Source organism: Choloepus didactylus, chromosome 1 (assembly GCF_015220235.1).
Source record: "Choloepus didactylus isolate mChoDid1 chromosome 1, mChoDid1.pri, whole genome shotgun sequence".
Taxonomy (NCBI): Eukaryota; Metazoa; Chordata; class Mammalia; order Pilosa; family Megalonychidae; genus Choloepus; species Choloepus didactylus.
The window spans coordinates 89,399,790-89,418,572 of NC_051307.1; the positions used below are offsets into that span (position 1 = coordinate 89,399,790).

General features: G+C 37.6%; 1 protein-coding gene across 3 annotated transcripts in view; it reads left to right on the forward strand.

Moving 5' to 3' along the window:
• The window catches only part of PARP14 (poly(ADP-ribose) polymerase family member 14), an 83,116-nt gene that overhangs the window by 41,895 nt on the left and 22,438 nt on the right, over positions 1-18,783 (forward strand). For all 3 annotated transcript variants that reach the window (XR_005217034.1, XR_005217035.1, XM_037836883.1), the window contains exon 15: positions 1,413-1,546. Coding sequence is in view for 1 of the 3 variants with exons in the window: in XM_037836883.1 (XP_037692811.1) it covers positions 1,413-1,546 (134 nt within the window). In the remaining 2 variants the exon portion in view is untranslated. The remainder of the gene's footprint in view (positions 1-1,412; positions 1,547-18,783) is intronic.

Here is an 18,783-nt window from a genome sequence, read left to right on the forward strand (position 1 = left end):
CCACCTACCCAATTCTTAAGGACATTGTGAAGACAAATGAAAGAATAGATATGGAGTACCTTGTGGTGGTGGTGGTCATGGTGGTGAGTTATGGCAAAAAGCCTTGCATTTGTAAATAAAACAATAGTGACTATTTGTTTAATAGATTGTAGGGAGTTTGATGGGTTGAGCCCTCTACCATAGGTTTTACCCTTGGGAAGATGGTTGCTGCAAAGGAGAGGCTAGGCCTCCCTATAATTGTGCCTAAGAGCCTCCTCCCGAATGCCTCTTTGTTGCTCAGATGTGGCCCTCTCTCTCTAGCTAAGCCAACTTGAAAGGTGAAATCACTGCCCTCCCCCCTACATGGGATCAGACACCCAGGGGAGTGAATCTCCCTGGCAACGTGGAATATGACTCCCGGGGAGGAATGTAGACCTGGCATCGTGGGACGGAGAACATCTTCTTGACCAAAAGGGGGATGTGAAAGGAAATGAAATAAGCTTCAGTGGCAGAGAGATTCCAAAAGGAGCCGAGAGGTCACTCTGGTGGGCACTCTTACGCACACTTTAGACAACCCTTTTTAGGATCTAAAGAATTAGGGTAGCTGGTGGTGGATACCTGAAACTATCAAACTACAACCCAGAGCCCATGAATCTCGAAGACAATTGTATAAAAATGTAGCTTATGAGGGTGACAGTGGGATTGGGAAAGCCATAAGGACCACATTCCACTTTGTCTAGTTTATGGATGGATGAGTAGAAAAATAGGGGAAGGAAACAAACAAACAGACAAAGGTACCCAGTGTTCTTTTTTACTTCAATTGCTCTTTTTCACTTTAATTATTATTATTGTTATTTTTGTGTGTGTGCTAATGAAGGTGTCAGGGATTGATTTAGGTGATGAAGGTACAACTATGTAATGGTACTGTGAACAATCGAATGTACGATTTGTTTTGTATGACTGCGTGGTATGTGAATATATCTCAATAAAATGAAGATTAAAAAAAAAGATTGTAGGGAAATAAGTTATTGTTAAATTGTAAAATTATGACAGATTAGAAACTGAACAGAATATGCAGCTGAGTTATACTAGACCAGCAGCTCTCAAATCTTAGCATGATAAAAAGCTAATAAAGATGCAGATACCCATCCCCCAACCCCTCCATCCTAGATATTCTTATTCAATAGATCTGAGGAGTTTTGGTTTATTTTACACAAGCATTCTCATTGGTTCTGATGTTGATTTTCTGTGGTCCACACTTTGAAAATTATTCTTTTAGAAAGATAGATAAGGAACTTCTTGAACAAATAGAATTAAGAGGTTGTAAAATGAGAACACAGGTGATATTCAGTTTTTCAAAGCACATCAGGAATGTGAAATATGTACATGAGCCCTCCCAGGTGCAAGGGGGTCCTCAAATGTTTCTTTTGCAGTTGAGATCCCTGCGCACTGGACTGATATGAACCAGCAGAATTCCTGTGTGGTTGAGCTACAGCCTAGTCAACCAGAATACAACACTGTGGCAAGCAAGTTTAATCAGACCTGCGCAAACTTCCGAATAGAGAAGGTAAGCCTTCTGCTAACATGGAGTTCCAGAATTAGAATTTGTTATGGTAATCCAATTTCAGACTCTACATTCTACTCAAGTCACCCTAAATCACTGAGACATTATGATTAAGATGCATTTCTCTGGAGAACCCTACAATATAATATTGGATTTCAATATGGTATTAGAATACTAAAGATAAACCACATTCACTTTGTGGAGAAAGCTAACAAAAATTCAAAAATATGGCTTCAAAGTTGGATTTGATAACAAACAAATGCTACATGAGCAGGACTCTGTTCCTGTGCTCTTACCCAGATCAGCAGTGCTCGCTTCCCTTGATAAGTCCAACAACCGCTTCTTTGTTCATCTCACTTATTTTGGCATTTAGTTTTTATATTCTTTTTCTTAGTCTTTTATTTTATGTATCTTCCACTTTTAAACTGTATTAATAATTGCTTTTTGAAACTCTGTTCTCCCTTGTCTTCCGTAGTGGTATTATTCTGATTCCTTTTCTCCTTAACTAATTCGCCTTTTGCTGTCACTGGTATCTGTTTCTCCTCCAAAACTGTAAACCTTGGCTTTCTGTCTCTGCTCCTTATTAGAGAATGCTCTTACTTTCCTTGGCTTCAGCTATTATTTCAATATTGATAGCTCACAAATCACCATCACCAACTTGGATGTATCTCTGACTCAAGCTCTAGAATTTATTCCCAGTGGCTTAAAAAAAGTCTCAACTTAGATATCTAACCACTAAATCAACTTTCCTAAAACCCAGTTCATCATCTCTAAGCAGTTCTCTTTTACCTTCCTTCTCCATTTCTGTCCTTGTTTCTACCCCTTTCTGTGTAAAGCTAGAGATCTTTCACTATCCTCTCTTAATCCTTTTTGACAAGTCTGTCAATTAGACCTGTATTTTCTTTCTTCACAAATTTTCTTACTCTCCCTTTGCACTGCCACCGCGCTATTCATGTTATTAATCACATATTTCAAAAGAGATTTGAATTGCTCTGCAAAGATACATACTGTACCTCTAGACAAAATAAACAGATGAAGAAAAATATGTGAAGAAAAAAGGAGGGTAGAGAAAAGATATACAGAGGTATTGTTAGTTAACAAAAGTACTTAAGATGAGGTCCTAGACTGTCACTAGAAGTGTTATACAAATCTGTACTTCAGTTTCCCAGCAGTCAAAGCAAAGAAGTAAACTAAACACTCGGTTACAAGATTGTTAGTGCCAGTGAGTCAAAAAACAAACCATTCAGTCGGGAGACTCACAGCTCTTCACAACACTGAGGCTGACTCCAAGAGATTTCTCCTGTGGATCAAGTGACGGAGAACATCCTCAACATCGTTCTTACTATAAATTCAGCATCTAATTTTATGCCACTTTTTTTTTTTTAACACCACTTGATGTAAACCAGTGAACAAAATGTTGCCCGTTTGAGTGAGAACAATTCTATGAGGCACCAAGACAGTGAGACAATATGATTCAGGGTTTCAGCTGCAGCTTTTGATAGTCTAGTTCTGAGATAACAAATATGTTTCATTTCAAATACCAATTACAGTCAGTGGCTTCCTCTTAAGATGCGATGAGATGCAGTTGGATTCAGCAGGAATGAATGTTCTGGTTGATCAGCCGTGTCTGTAGTGGGCTCTGGAGGCTGTCTGGAGGACAGATCCTGTCCAGGGAAATGATTTCAATACTTTCTTGCAGTGGAACTCTTTATCAAACAAAATCTTATGTGAAATCCCAGTATATGAAACAGATAAAAGCAGAGGAAGGTGGTAGGCACCTCTGTGGAAGTCCCTAGTAGAGTGTAAAAAACTGAGGGTTCGCTGTGTTTTACAGTCCTATGTTTTTAAAAATTTTTATTCTAGTAACATACATACAACCTAAAATTTCCCCCTTGTAACACATTCAAATATATAATTCAGTACTGTTAATCACATTCCCAAAGTTGTGCTACCATCATCCCCATTCATTACCAAAACTTTATGATCAACCCAAATAGAAACTTGGTATAATTTAAGGATTAACCTCATTTTCTACCCTGCCCCCATCCCTTGGTAACCTATATTCTAGATTCTGACTCTGAGTTTGCTTATTCTAATTATTTCCTATCAGTGAGATCATTAAATATTTCTTGTTTTGTGTCTGGCTTATTTCACTCAACATGATGTCCTCAGGGTTCATCCATATTGTCACATGTATTAAAACCTCATTCCTTTTACAGTTGAATAATCTTCCAGTGTATGTATATAGCACATTTTGTTTATTCATACATAGGTTGATGGGCACTTGGGTTTCTTCCATCTTTTGGCAATTGTGAGTAATGCTGCTATGAATGTTGGTGTGCACATATCTGTTTGAGTCCCTCCTTTCAAATCTTCTGGGTAGATACTAGAAGTGGGATTTCTGGGTCATATGGTAATTCTTTACTTGACTTTGTGAGGAACCAACAACTTTCACAGTGGTTGCACCATTTTCCATTCCCACCAGCAATGAATGAGTGTTCCTATTTCTCCATACCTTCAACACTTGAAATTTTCCGTATTTTAATAGTAGCTATTCTAGTGGGTATGAAATGGTATCTCATTGTGTTTTTTTACGGTAGTTTTATTGAGATATATATTTTCACACACCATGTAATACAACCCAAACCATATAATCCATCCAAAGTATACAATCAGTGGCTCACAGTATAATCCCAAAGTAGTGCATTCATCACCACAATAAATTTTAGAGCATTTTCTTTACTCCAAAAAGAAAACCCCATAACCCTTATTGCCTACCCCTATTATTAACCCTTAGCATAGGTGTGGTACATTTGTTACAGTTGATGAAAAAAATATTAAAATATTACTGTTAACTGAAGTACATAGTTTGTATTAGGTGCATTTCCCCCATAAACCACTTTGATATTAACTCCTTGTAATAGTGATGTACATTTGTTCTAGTTCATGAAAGAATATCCTTGTATTTGTACTGTTAATCACAGTCATTGTCCGTAACAGGGTCCCGTGTTATAAAGTCCCGTGGTTTATCCTCTTGCTTTCCTTCTAGTGACATACATGACCCTAAACAATCACGCGCATAATCCAGTGTTATTAATTACATTCACCATGTGCTACCATCACCTCTACCCATTTCCAAAAATGTATATTCAACCTAATTAAAAATTCTGCACAAATTCAGCATCAGCTCCCCATTATCTAGCCTCATTCTATCTCCAAGTAACCTATATTCTAATTTTTAACTCTTTGAGTTTACTTATTATAATTAGTTCATATCAGTGAGTCATACAATATTTGTCCTTTTCTGTCTGACTTACTTCATGCAACATAATGTCCTCTAAGTCCATCCATGTTGTCAAATGCATCAGGACTTCATTCCTTCTTACTGCTGAAAAATATTCCATCATAGGTATTTACCACATTTCGTTTATCTGTTCATCTGTTGATGGACACTTGGGTTATTTCTATCTTTTGGCAATTGTGAATAATGCTGCTGTGAACATTGGTGTGCAAATGTCTGTTCGTGCCCCTGTTTTCAGTTCTTCTGGGTATATACCTAGTAGTGGGATTGCTGGGTCATAAGACAACTCAATACTTAGCTTCCTGAGGAACTGCCAAACTGTCTTCCGCAACAGCTGTACCATTTTACATTCCCACCAACAGTTAAAGTGTTCCTACTTCCTCACATTCTCTCCTTCACTTGTGGTTTTCTGTTTGTTTAATAGTGGCCATTTTAGAGGTGTGAAATGATATCTCATTGTAGTTTTGATTTGCATTTCCCTAATAGCTAGTGACATTGAGCATCTTTTCTTGTGCTTTTTAGCCATTTGTATTTCCTCTCTGAAAAAATGTCTGTTTGAGTCTTTTGCCCAACTTTTAATTGGGTTGTTTGTCTTTTTATTATTGAGTTGTAGGATTTCTTTATATGTTCTGGAAATTAAATCCTTATTGGATATGTGTTTCCAAATATTTTTTCCCATTGAGTAGGCTGCCTTTTCACCTTTTTGTTCAAATTCCTTTGGTGCATAAAAGTATTCAATTTTGAGGAGTTCCCATTTATCTATTTTTTCTTTCATTGCTTTGAGCTTTGGGTGTCAGGTATAAGAAACCACAAGATCCTGAAGACACATCCCTACATTTTCTTCTAGGAGCTTTATGATCCTGTCTCTTATATTTAGGTCTTTAATCCACTTCAAGTTAATTTTTGTAAATGGTGTGGGACAGGATCCTCTTTCATTCCTTTGGATATGGATATCCAGTTCTCCCAGCACCAATTGTGGTTGCGACTGGTCTGTCCCTGTTGAGTGGACTTAGCAGCCTTGTCAAAAATCAATTGTCAACTAAGTACAGGTATATTTCTGAACTCTTGATTCAGTTCCATTGATCAATATGTCTGTCTTTATGCCAGTACCATACTGTTTTGATCACTATTGCTTTGTAATATGCTTTAAAGTTAGGAAGTGTGAGTCCTCCTATTTCGGTCTTCTTTTTCAAGATGCTTTTGGCTATTCAGGGCCCCTTACCCTTCCAAATAAATTTGATAATTGGCTTTTCCGTTTCTTCAAAGTAGGCTGTTGGAATTTTGATTGGGATTGTGTTGAATCTGTAAGTCAATTTGGGTAGAATTGATATCCTAACAATATTTAATCTTCCAGTCCATGAACACAAATGTCCTTTCATTTATTTAGGTCTTCTTTGAGTTCTTTTAGAAATGATTACTAGTCTTCTGAATACAGGTCCTTGACATCCTTGGTTAAATTTATTCCTAGATATTTTATTCATTTAGTTGCTATTGTAAATGGAATTTTTTTCTTGATTTTCTCTTCAGATTACTCATTACTAGTATATAAACACACTACTGATTTTTGTGTGTTGATCTTGTATCCTGCACTTTGCTAAACTTTTTTTATTAGCTCTAGTAGCTTTGTAGTAGATTTCTTGGGACTTGCTAAATATAGGATTGTGTCATCTGCAAATAGTGAAAGCTTTATTTCTTCCTTTCTGATTTGGATGTTTTATTTCTTTTTCTTGCCTAAATGCTCTAGTTAGAACTTCTAGCACAGTGCTGAATAATGGTGACAGTGGGCATCCTTGTCTTGTTGCCAGTCTTAGAGGGAAAGCTTTCAGTCTGTCACCATTGAGTACAATGTTAGCTGTGGGTTTTTCATATTTGCCCTTTATATGTTGCAGTTTACTTTGATTCCTACCTTTCAAAGTGTTTTTATCAAGAAAGGATGCTGGAGTTTTTCAAATACCTCTTCTGCATCATTGTGAAGATCATGTGGTTTTCCCCTTTTGATTTGTCAATGTGTTGTATTCATTAATTGATTTTCTTGTGTTGAACCACCCTTGCATACCTGGAATAAAACTCACTTGCTCATGGTGTATAATTTTTTTAATGTGCTGTTGGATTCAATTTGAAAGTACTTTGTTCAAGATTTTTTCATGTATATTCATTGGAGAGATTGGCCTGTAGTTTTATCTGGCTTTGGTATTAGGGTGATGTTGGCTTCATAAAATGAGTTAGGTAGTGTTCCATTTTCTTAAAGTTTTTTGAAAGACTTTGATTAGGAATGGTGTCAGTTCTTTTTGGAAAGTTTGATAGAATTCCCCTGTGAAGCCATCTGGACCTGGACTTTTATTTTAGGAAGCTTTTTGATGACTGATCGGATCTCTTGACTTGTGATTGGTTTGTTGAGGTCTTCTGTTTTCTTCTCTGGTCAGTCTAGGTTTTTCATGTGTTTCCAGGAAGTTATCCATTTCCTCTAAATTGTCTAGTTTGTTGGCATACAGTTGTTCATAGTATCCTTTTATGATCCTTTATATTTTTGGGGGATTGTTGGTAATGACCTCCCTCTCATTTCTGATTTTATTTTTATATAAATCTTCTCTCTTTTATCTTTGACAGTCTAGCTGAGGGTTTGTCAGTTTATTGATCTTCTCAAAGAACCAACTAATGGTTTTGTTGCTTCTTGCTGTTTTTTTTTTTTGTTGTTGTTGTTGTTGTTGTTCTTAATTTCATTTATTTCTGCTCTACTCTTTGTCATTTCTTTCTTTCTGCTTGCTTTGGGATTAGTTTGCTCTTCATTTTCTAGTTACTCCAGGTGTGCAGTTAGGTCTTCGATTTTAGCTTTCTTCCTTTTAAATGTAAGCATTTAGGGCTATAAATTTCACTCTCAGCACTGCCTTCACTGCATCCCATAAGTTTTGATATGTTGTGTTCTTGTTTTCATTTGTCTTGAGATATTTACTGATTTCTCTTGCAATTTCTTCTTTGACCCACTGATTGTTTAAGAGTGTGTTGTTTAGCCTCCATATGTCTGTGAATTTTCCAGTTCTCCACCTGTTATTGATTTCCAGCTCCATTCCATTATGATGAGAGGAAGTGCTTAGTATAATTTCAACCTTTTAAAATTTATTAAGACCCGTTTTGTGACCCAATATATGGTCTATCATGGAGAATGATCCAGGAGCACTTGAGAAGAATGCATATCCTGCTGTTTTGGGCTGCATTTTATTCGAGTTCTCTATTTCCTTATTGATCCTCTGGATGTTCTATCTATTGATGAGAGTGGTGTATTGAACTTTCCAACTATTACTGTAGGAATATCTGTTTCTTCCTTCATTTTTGCCAGTGTGTGCCTCATGTATTTTGGGGCACCTTGGTTAGGTGTATATATATTTGATTGTTATTTCTTCTTGGTGAATTGCCCATTTTATTAATATATAGTGTCCTCCCTTATCTCATATAAGATTTTTGCATTTAATGTCTATTTTTGTCCGATAGTATAGCTATCCCAGCTCTTTTTGGTTACTGTTTGCGTGGAATATCTTTTTCCAGCTGTTCACTTGCAACCTATTTGTACTCTTGGGTCTAAGGTGAGTGCCTTGTAGACAGCATATAAAAGTATCATATTTTTCAATCCATTCTGCCAATCTGTGTCTTCTGATTGGGAAGGTTAATCCTTTAACATTCAGTGTTATTACTATAAAGGCAATACACATCAGTGTGCAATAATTTGACTTTTAAATGTCATATCTTATTTTTGTTTCTCCTTTTGTCATTTGCCTTTTAAATGTCAATCTTATTTTTGTCTCTCTTTTTATCCTTTTAGTTATCCTTACTAATAATCATTTCTACACTCTCCTCCATGTCTCTCTCTCTCTTGTCTTTTCTTTTCAGCATGCAGAACTCTTTTTAGTATTTCTTGTAGGGCAGGACTCTTGTTGATGAACTCTCTCAGCATCTGTTTGTGAATATTTTAAACTCTCCCTCTTTCTTTTATTTTTAATCATAATTTTTATTGTGGGATACAACATATATACATAGAAGTGATGACTTTCCAGTGGCACTTTAACAAGTAGTTAGAGAGCAAATTTCAAAGAATGTTATGGGTTACAGTTGCCCAGTTTCACTTATTTCCTTATTGTGAGATATAACATATATGTAAAAAGGTAATAACTTTCAAAGTATGATTTAGCAAGTAGTTATATAGGAAATTTCCAAAAATGTTATAAGTTACAGTATCATAGTTTCAGTTATTTCCTTACTGTGAAATGTAACATATATACAAAAAGGTGATAACTTTCAAATTACAATTTAACAAGTAGCTATAGAGCAAATTTCTAAGAATGCTATGGGTTAAAGTTTTACCATTTCAGTTCGTTCTTTCTTGCTATTCTAATACTCTAGCAACAAAGACAGAAAATTATGTAGAGATTCAGTATTCACAATCCTTTGTTAAATTCCATCTTGTCTGTTGCTACCCCTTCCTCTAGTTTAACTTTCCCGATCTTCAGGGATGTCCAGGCTGTGTCCACGCTAACTTGTTCATGTTGAAAAGGGGTGTCGACATTATGGGAAAAGGGGACATATCTGGTTGATGTTCTTGAAGAGGCTAGTGCTTCTGGATTTTGGGACTTAGCTGGCATAGGAGTTCTCTGGAGGATTTAAGTTTCTGAAGAATAAACATAGTGAGTAAAACTTTTATAGAGTCTCAGGGATCCTGGTATTCTTTAGGGTTTCCAGGACTACTGTTGACTTGGGCTTATCATACTGTAGCCATTTGGTGTATCTAGCTGAAGCTTGCATAGGAGTAACCTCCACAACAGCCTCTTGACTCTATCTGAAATCTCTAAGCCACTGAAACCTTATTTTTTTGTCTTTCTTTTCCCCTTTTTGGTCAAAAAGGCATTCTCAACCCCTTAATGCCAGGGACAGGCTAATTTCTGGATCCATGTCCCACATCACCAGTGAGACTCATTCATCTTGGGGGTCCTGTCCCACGTTGTGGGGAGGGTGATGAATTTATTTGCAGAGTTGGGCTGAGAGAGAAAAACTCCACATTTGAGCAAAAAAGGTCCCTGGAGGTGATTCCTAGGCATAATTATAGGTGGGCTTAATCTTCCCTTTACAACCATAAGTTTCACAAGAGCAAGAGTCAAGATTGAGGACTTGACTTATAAAGTAGGGGGTTCCTAAGTTCACATCACATATGTTATGTCCATGATAATCCATCCGTGTCTACAAATTATCATAACTTAGTTGTACAATCCTTATCACTCACCATTTTAAACAATTCTCATGACCCAAAAACACCTCATAGCCCATGTCAACCCTTAATATTTGTCCCTAGTATTTGTGTGGTACTAGTAAGGTATTCCTATTAATTACAGTCCCTCATATGCAATAGGTAGATTTTTCCCACAAAGCATTCTGTTGTCAACTCTCTGCACCAGTGTCATAGCTTAGAAGTAACGTCACACAAGCACCCATCTATATTTGTAGTGCTGATCTGTGGAATATATGCCTTTAAACAACCCCTTTCAGTCCTATTTGCCTTCAGTACAGCTCTGATACTTATAATCCCGTTAATAGTCATCACCTCTATCCATTTCCATGCCTTTGAATTCACCCTCATTAACATATCTGAACATATTAGAGTGTCATTCCCCCTCCACTAGCTTCTGTCTATAACTAGGTCCCCAGTATTCTACATTATAAGACATTGATTTACATTGTTCAGGGAGTTCATAGAAGTGGTAACATAACAATATCTGTCCTTTTGTGCCTGAATTATTTCACTCAGCATTATATCTTCAAGGTTCATCCATGGTGTCATGTTTCAGGACCTCATTCCTTCTTACTGCTGCATAGTATTCCATCATATATATATATCACAGTTTGTTTATCCACTCATCTGTTGAAGGCCTCTTGGATATTTTCCATCTCTTGGCAGTTGTGAACAATGCCAACATCAGTGTACAAATGTCTGTTCATGTGCTGCTTTCAAATCTTCTGCGTATGTACTGAGAAGTGGAATTGCTGGATTGTAGAGTAATGCAATATCTAGTTTTCTGAGAAACGCCAAACTGTCTTCCATAGTGGCTGTACCATTATACATTCCCACCAACAATGAAAAAGAATTCCAATTTCTCCACATCCTCTCCAGCATTTATTGTTTCCTGTTTGTTTAATGGCAGTCATTCTTACTGGTGTGAGATGGTATCTCATTGGGTTTTGATTTGCATTTTCCTAATAACTAGTGAACATGAACATTTTTTCATATTTTTTTAGCCATTTGTATTTTGATATTAGCTTCATAAAATGAGTTAGGTAGTGTTTCATTTTCTTCAATTTTTTGAAAGCTTTTGGGCAGAAATTGGTGTCAATTCTTTTTGGAAAGTTTGGTAAAATTCCCCTGTGAAGCTGTCTGTCCCTGGGCTTTTATTTGTAGGTAGATGTTTGATGACTGATTGGATCTCTTTGCTTGTGGTTGGTTTGTTGAGGTCTTATATTTCTTCTTGGGTCAGTCTAGGTTACTCATGTGTTTCCAGGAAATTGTCCATTTCCTCTAAATTGTCTAGCTTGTTGGCATACAGTTGTTCATAGTATCCTTTTATGATTTTTTTTTTATTTCTTCAGGATCCATAGTAATTATCGCCTTCTCATTTCTGATTCTGTTATTTGGGTCTTCTCTCTTTTTTACTTTGTCAGTCTTGCTAAGGGTCTGTCAGTATTCTTGATCTTCCCAAAGAACCAACTTTTGGTTTTATTCATTCTCTCTATTGTTTTTTTGTTCTCCAGGTCATTTATTTATTTTTTTTTTTTTAATCATTTTATTGAGATATATTCACATACCACGCAGTCATACAAAACAAATCGTACTTTCGATTGTTTACAGTACCATTACATAGTTGTACATTCATCACCTAAATCAATCCCTGACACCTTCATTAGCACACACACAAAAATAACAAGAATAATAATTAGAGTGAAAAAGAGCAATTGAAGTAAAAAAGAACACTGGGTACCTTTGTCTGTTTGTTTCCTTCCCCTATTTTTCTACTCATCCATCCATAAACTAGACAAAGTGGAGTGTGGTCCTTATGGCTTTCCCAATCCCATTGTCACCCCTCATAAGCTACATTTTTATACATCTGTCTTCGAGATTCATGGGTTCTGGGTTGTAGTTTGATAGTTTCAGGTATCCACCACCAGCTACCCCAATTCTTTAGAACCTAAAAAGGATTGTCTAAAGTGTGCGTAAGAGTGCCCACCAGAGTGACCTCTCGGCTCGTTTTGGAATCTCTCTGCCACTGAAGCTTATTTCATTTCCTTTCACATCCCCCTTTTGGTCAAGAAGATGTTCTCCGTCCCACAATGCCGGGTCTACATTCCTCCCCGGGAGTCATATTCCACGTTGCCAGGGAGATTCACTCCCCTGGGTGTCTGATCCCACGTAGGGGGGAGGGCAGTGATTTCACCTTTCAAGTTGGCTTAGCCAGAGAGAGAGGGCCACATCTGAGCAACAAAGAGGCATTCAGGAGGAGACTCTTAGGCACAAATATAGGGAGGCCTAGCCTCTCCTTTGCAGCAACCGTCTTCCCAAGGGTAAAACTTATGGTAGAGGGCTCAACCCATCAAACCACCAGTCCCCTATGTCTGTGGTCATGTTAGCAACCATGGAGGTGGGGTAGGCGAATTCCCCTGCATTCTCCACAGGCTCCTCAAGGGGGCACTACATCATTTTTTTTTCCTTGTTTTTCTTTCTTTTTTTTTTTTTTTAACTTTCCCTTCTTTTTTAAATCAATTGTATGAAAAAAAAAGTTAAAAAGAAAACAAACATACAATAAAAGAACATTTCAAAGAGACCATAACAAGGGAGTAAGAAAAAGACAACTAACCTAAGATAACTGCTTAACTTCCAACATGTTCCTACTTTACCCCAAGAAAGTTACATAATATAGCAACCTTTCTGTGAACTTGTTCCTACTATATCCATCAGAAATTAACAGACCATAGTCATTCCTGGGCATCCCCAGAACGTTAAAAAGCTTATCTGTTCTTCTTGGATTATTGTTCCCCCTTCCTTAATTACTCTCTATTGCTAGTTCCCCTACATTCTACATTATAAACCATTTGTTTTACATTTTTGAAAGTTCACATTAGTGGTAGCATATAATATTTCTCTTTTTGTGCCTGGCTTATTTCACTCAGCATTATGTCTTCAAGGTTCATCCATGTTGTCATATGTTTCACGAGATCGTTCCTTCTTACTGACGCGTAGTATTCCATCGTGTGTGTATATACCACATTTTATTTATCCACTCATCTGTTGAAGGACATTTGGGTTGTTTCCACCTCTTGGCAATTGCGAATAATGCTGCTATGAACATTGGCGTGCAGATATCTGTTCGTGTCACTGCTTTCCGATCTTCCGGGTATATACCGAGAAGTGCAATCGCCGGATCGAATGATAGCTCTATATCTAGTTTTCTAAGGAACTGCCAGACTGACTTCCAGAGTGGCTGAACCATTATACAGTCCCACCAACAGTGAATAAGAGTTCCAGTTTCTCCACATCCCCTCCAGCATTTGTAGTTACCTGTTTGTTTAATGGCAGCCATTCTAACCGGTGTTAGATGGTATCTCATTGTGGTTTTAATTTGCATCTCTCTAATAGCTAGTGAAGCTGAACATTTTTTCATGTGTTTCTTGGCCATTTGTATTTCCTCTTCAGAGAACTGTCTTTTCATATCTTTTGCCCATTTTATAATTGGGCTGTCTGTACTATTGTCATTGAGTTGTAGGATTTCTTTGTATATGCAAGATATCAGTCTTTTGTCAGATACATGGTTTCCAAAAATTTTTTCCCATTGAGTTGGCTGCCTCTTTACCTTTTTGAGAAATTCCTTTGAGGTGCAGAAACTTCTAAGTTTGAGGAGTTCCCATTTATCTATTTTCTCTTTTGTTGCTTGTGCTTTTGGTGTAAAGTCTAGGAAGTGGCCGCCTAATACAAGGTCTTGAAGATGTTTTCCTACATTATCTTCTAGGAGTTTTATGGTACTTTCTTTTATATTGAGATCTTTGGTCCATTTTGAGTTAATTTTTGTGTAGGGGGTGAGGGTAGGGGTCCTCTTTCATTCTTTTGGATATGGATATCCAACTCTCCCAGCCCCATTTGTTGAAAAGACCATTATGGCTCAGTTCAGTGACTTTGGGGGCCTTATCAAAGATCAGTCGGCCATAGATCTGAGGGTCTATCTCTGAATTCTCAATTCGATTCCATTGATCTATATGTCTATCTTTGTGCCAGTACCATGCTGTTTTGGCAACTGTGGCTTTATAATAAGCTTCAAAGTCAGGGAGTGTAAGTCCTCCCACTTCGTTTTTCTTTTTTAGAGTGTCTTTAGCAATTCGAGGCATCTTCCCTTTCCAAATAAATTTGATAACTAGCTTTTCCAAGTCTGCAAAGTAGGTTGTTGGAATTTTGATTGGGATTGCATTGAATCTGTAGATGAGTTTGGGTAGAATTGGCATCTTAATGACATTTAGCCTTCCTATCCATGAACATGGAATATTTTTCCATCTTTTAAGGTCCCCTTCTATTTCTTTTAGTAGAGTTAGGTAGTTTTCTTTGTATAGGTCTTTTACATCTTTGGTTAAGTTTATTCCTAGGTACTTGATTTTTTTAGTTGCTATTGAAAATGGTATCTTTTTCTTGAGTATCTCTTCGGTTTGTTCATTTCTAGCATATAGAAACATTACTGACTTATGTGCATTAATCTTGTATCCCGCTACTTTGCTAAATTTGTTTATTAGCTCTAGTAGCTGTATCGTCGATTTCTCAGGGTTTTCTAGATATAAGATCATATCATCTGCAAACAATGACAGTTTTACTTCTTCTTTTCCAATTTGGATGCCTTTTATTTCTTTGTCTTGCCGGATTGCCCTGGCTAGCACTTCCAGCACAATGTTGAATAACAGTGGTGACAGCGGGCATCCTTGTCTTGTTCCTGATCTTAGAGGGAAGGCTTTCAGTCTCTCACCATTGAGTACTATGCTGGCTGTGGGTTTTTCATATATGCTCTTTATCATGTTGAGGAAGTTTCCTTCAATTCCTACCTTTTGAAGTGTTTTTATCAAAAACGGATGTTGGATTTTGTCAAATGCTTTTTCAGCATCTATTGAGATGATCAATTGATTTTTCCCTTTCGAGTTTTTAATGTGTTGTAATACATTGATTGTTTTTCTTATGTTGAACCATCCTTGCATGCCTGGAATGAACCCCCCTTGGTCATGGTGTATGATTTTTTTAATGTCTCTTTGGATTCGACTTGCAAGTATTTTGTTGAGGATTTTTGCATCTATATTCATTAGGGAGATTGGCCGGTAGTTTTCCTTTTTTGTAGCATCTTTGCCTGGTTTTGGTATTAGATTGATGTTAGCTTCATAAAATGAGTTAGGTAGTGTTCCATTTTCTTCAATGTTTTGAAAGAGTTTGAGTAAGATTGGTGTCAGTTCTTTCTGGAAAGTTTGGTAGAATTCCCCTGTGAAGCCATCTGGCCCTGGGCATTTATTTGTGGGAAGATTTTTGATGACTGATTGGATCTCTTTGCTTGTGATGGGTTGGTTGAGTTCTTCTATTTCTTCTCTGGTCAGTCTAGGTTGTTCATATGTTTCCAGGAAATTGTCCATTTCTTCTACATTGTCCAGTTTATTGCCATACAGTTGTTCATAATATCCTCTTACAATTTTTTTAATTTCTTCAGGATCTGCAGTTATGTAACCTTTTTCATTCATTATTTTGTTTATATGCGTCTTCTCTCTTTTTGATTTTGTCAGTCTAGCTAGGGGCTTGTCAATATTGTTGATCTTCTCAAAGAACCAACTTTTGGTGATATTTATCCTCTCTATTGTTTTTTTGTTCTCTATGTCATTTATTTCTGCTTTAATCCTTGTTATTTCTTTTCTTCTACTTGGTTTAGGATTGGTTTGCTGTTCATTTTCTAGCTTCTTCAGTTGATCCATTAGTTCTTTGATTTTGGCTCTTTCTTCCTTTTTAATATATGCGTTTAGTGCTATAAATTTCCCCCTTAGCACTGCTTTTGCTGCATCCCATAGGTTTTGGTATGTTGTGTTCTCATTTTCGTTCGTCTCTATATATTTAGAAATTTCTCTTGCTATTTCTCCTTTAACCCACTGATTGTTTAGGAGTGTGTTGTTTAACCTCCAGGTATTTGTGAATTTTCTAAGTCTCTGATGGTTATTGACTTCTAATTGTATTCCATTGTGGTCAGAGAATGTGCTTTGAATAATTTCAATCTTTTTAAATTTATTGAGGCTTGTTTTATGTCCCAGCGTATGATCTATTCTGGAGAAAGTTCCGTGAGCACTAGAAAAGTATGGGTATCCTGGTGATTTGGGATGTAATGTCCTGTATATGTCTGTTAAATCTAATTCATTTATCAGATTGTTTAGGTTTTTAATTTCCTTATTGGTCTTCTGTCTGGTTGATCTATCTATAGGAGAGAGTGATGTGTTGAAGTCTCCCACAATTATTGTGGAAACATCAATTGCTTCCTTTAGTTTTGCCAGTGTTTCTCTCATGTATTTTGTGGCACCTTGGTTGGGTGCGTAGACATTTACGATTGTTATTTCTTCTTGCTTTATTGCCCCTTTTATTAGTACGTAGTGTCCTTCTTTGTCTCTCAAAACATCCCTGCATTTGAAGTCTATTTTATCTGAGATTAATATTGCTACACCTGCTTTCTTTTGGCTGTAGCTTGCATGAAGTATTTTTTTCCATCCTTTCACTTTCAGTTTCTTTGTGTCCCTATGTCTAAGATGAGTCTCTTGTATGCAACATATTGATGGTTCATTTTTTTTTATCCATTCTGCGAATCTATATCTTTTAATTGGGGAGTTTAATCCATTTACATTCAACGTTATAACCGTGAAGGCATTTCTTGAATCAGCCATCTTATCCTTTGGTTTATGTTTGCCATATTTTTCCCCTCTCTCTATTAATATCCTTTATTGTACCCATACCGAATCTCTTTAGTACTGAACCTTTCTCCAGGTCTCTCTGTCCTTTCTTTGTTTCTCTGTCTGTAGGGTTCCCTTTAGTATCTCCAGTAGGGCAGGTCTCTTGTTAGCAAATTCTCTCAGCATTTGTTTGTCTGTGAAAAATTTAAGCTCTCCCTCAAATTTGAAGGAGAGCTTTGCTGGATAAAGTATTCTTGGCTGGAAATTTCTCTCACTCAGAATTTTAAATATATCGTGCCACTGCCTTCTCGCCTCCATGGTGGCTGCTGAGTAGTCACTACTTAGTCTTATGCTGTTTCCTTTGTATGTGGTGAATTGCTTTTCTCTTGCTGCTTTCAGAACTTGCTCCTTCTCTTCTGTGTTTGACAGTGTGATCAGTATATGTCTCGGAGTGGGTTTATTTGGATTTATTCTATTTGGAGTTCGCTGAGCATTTATGATTTGTGTATTTATGTTGTGTAGAAGATTTGGGAAGTTTTCCCCAACAATTTCTTTGAATACTCTTCCTAGACCTTTACCCTTTTCTTCCCCTTCTGGGACACCAATGAGTCTTATATTTGGACGTTTCATATTATCTATCATATCCCTGAGGTCCATTTCAATTTTTTCAATTTTCTTCCCCATTCTTTCTTTTATGCTTTCATTTTCCATTCTGTCATCTTCCAGGTCACTGATTCGTTGTTCAACTTCCTCTAGTCTTGTACTATGAGTGTCCAGAATCTTTTTAATTTGGTCAACAGTTTCTTTAATTTCCATAAGATCATCCATTTTTTTATTTAGTCTTGCAATGTCTTCTTTATGCTCTTCTAGAGTCTTCTTGATTTCCTTCATATCCCGTACTATGGTCTCATTGTTCATCTTTAGTTCTTTGAGTAGCTGCTCTAGGTGCTGTGTCTCTTCTGGTCTTTTGAGTTGGGTGCTTGGGCTTGGGTTATCCATATCGTCTGGTTTTTTCATATGCTTTATAATTTTCTGTTGTTTTTGGCCTCTTGGCATTTGCTGAACTTGATAGGGTTCTTTTAGGGTTTGTAGACCTATTGAAGTCCTTATCTCTAATTTATCAGATCTACAGCTTCGTGGAGTACACTTTCTCTAACTAACCAGCAGGTGGCGTCCACGAGCCACCTGTTCTCCACAAGCCAGTTCTCCCCTGCTTAGCCTTTTTGGTGAGTGGGGGAGTGAGTCTTGTGGGGCCCAATTGGTGTACCAAGCTTGCGTGTGTAGTTGGTGTTGCCTGCCCTGTATGTGGGGCGTGTTTCTGGGCAGTCGGGGAGGGGGGGTGGCCCTAACAATCAAATCTCCCTGGTGATCCTAGAGTTTTAAAGCTGCTGCAATAGTCTAATCCTTCAGTTCAGTCCTGCCACAGTTTGTCTCTGCCACTGACCCACAAGTCCTTGGTATTGGCGTATGGCTCCTGAGACTTGCAAGTGGGCCCCTCTTCCAGGCTGTGCACCCCAGGTCCTCTGTTGAGGGATGACTGTGCTATGTCACAGGTGAGTGCCGTCCCCTCAGGGCAGTTCTGGGCTGCTGGGCTGTGTAGGGAGGCTCCCAGTCTGCTCAAATGATGGCTGAATGGGGCTTTGTTAATTCACACTGCTCCACCTTCCCAACTCTGGGACAATCAGCTGAGGTTGCAGGGAAGGCTAATGTCCACGCCCAGTTTTGTGGTGTGTGCCTGTTATTTGGAGCCCTTCCGTCACACTGGGTTGTCTGGGGCAGCTCTGGGCTATGGGGCTGGCGATGGGCAGGAGTGTTTCCTGTCCACCAGGATGGTGGCTGTGAGCGGACACCCCCGTTTTCTTGGGAAGTTGTGGTGTTTAGTGAATTTTCTCAGCCACTGAATTATTGCCTTTTGTCTCAGAGCTCTCTTAGTTCTGCTCTTGACTTGACGTGCCCAAATTGAAAGTCT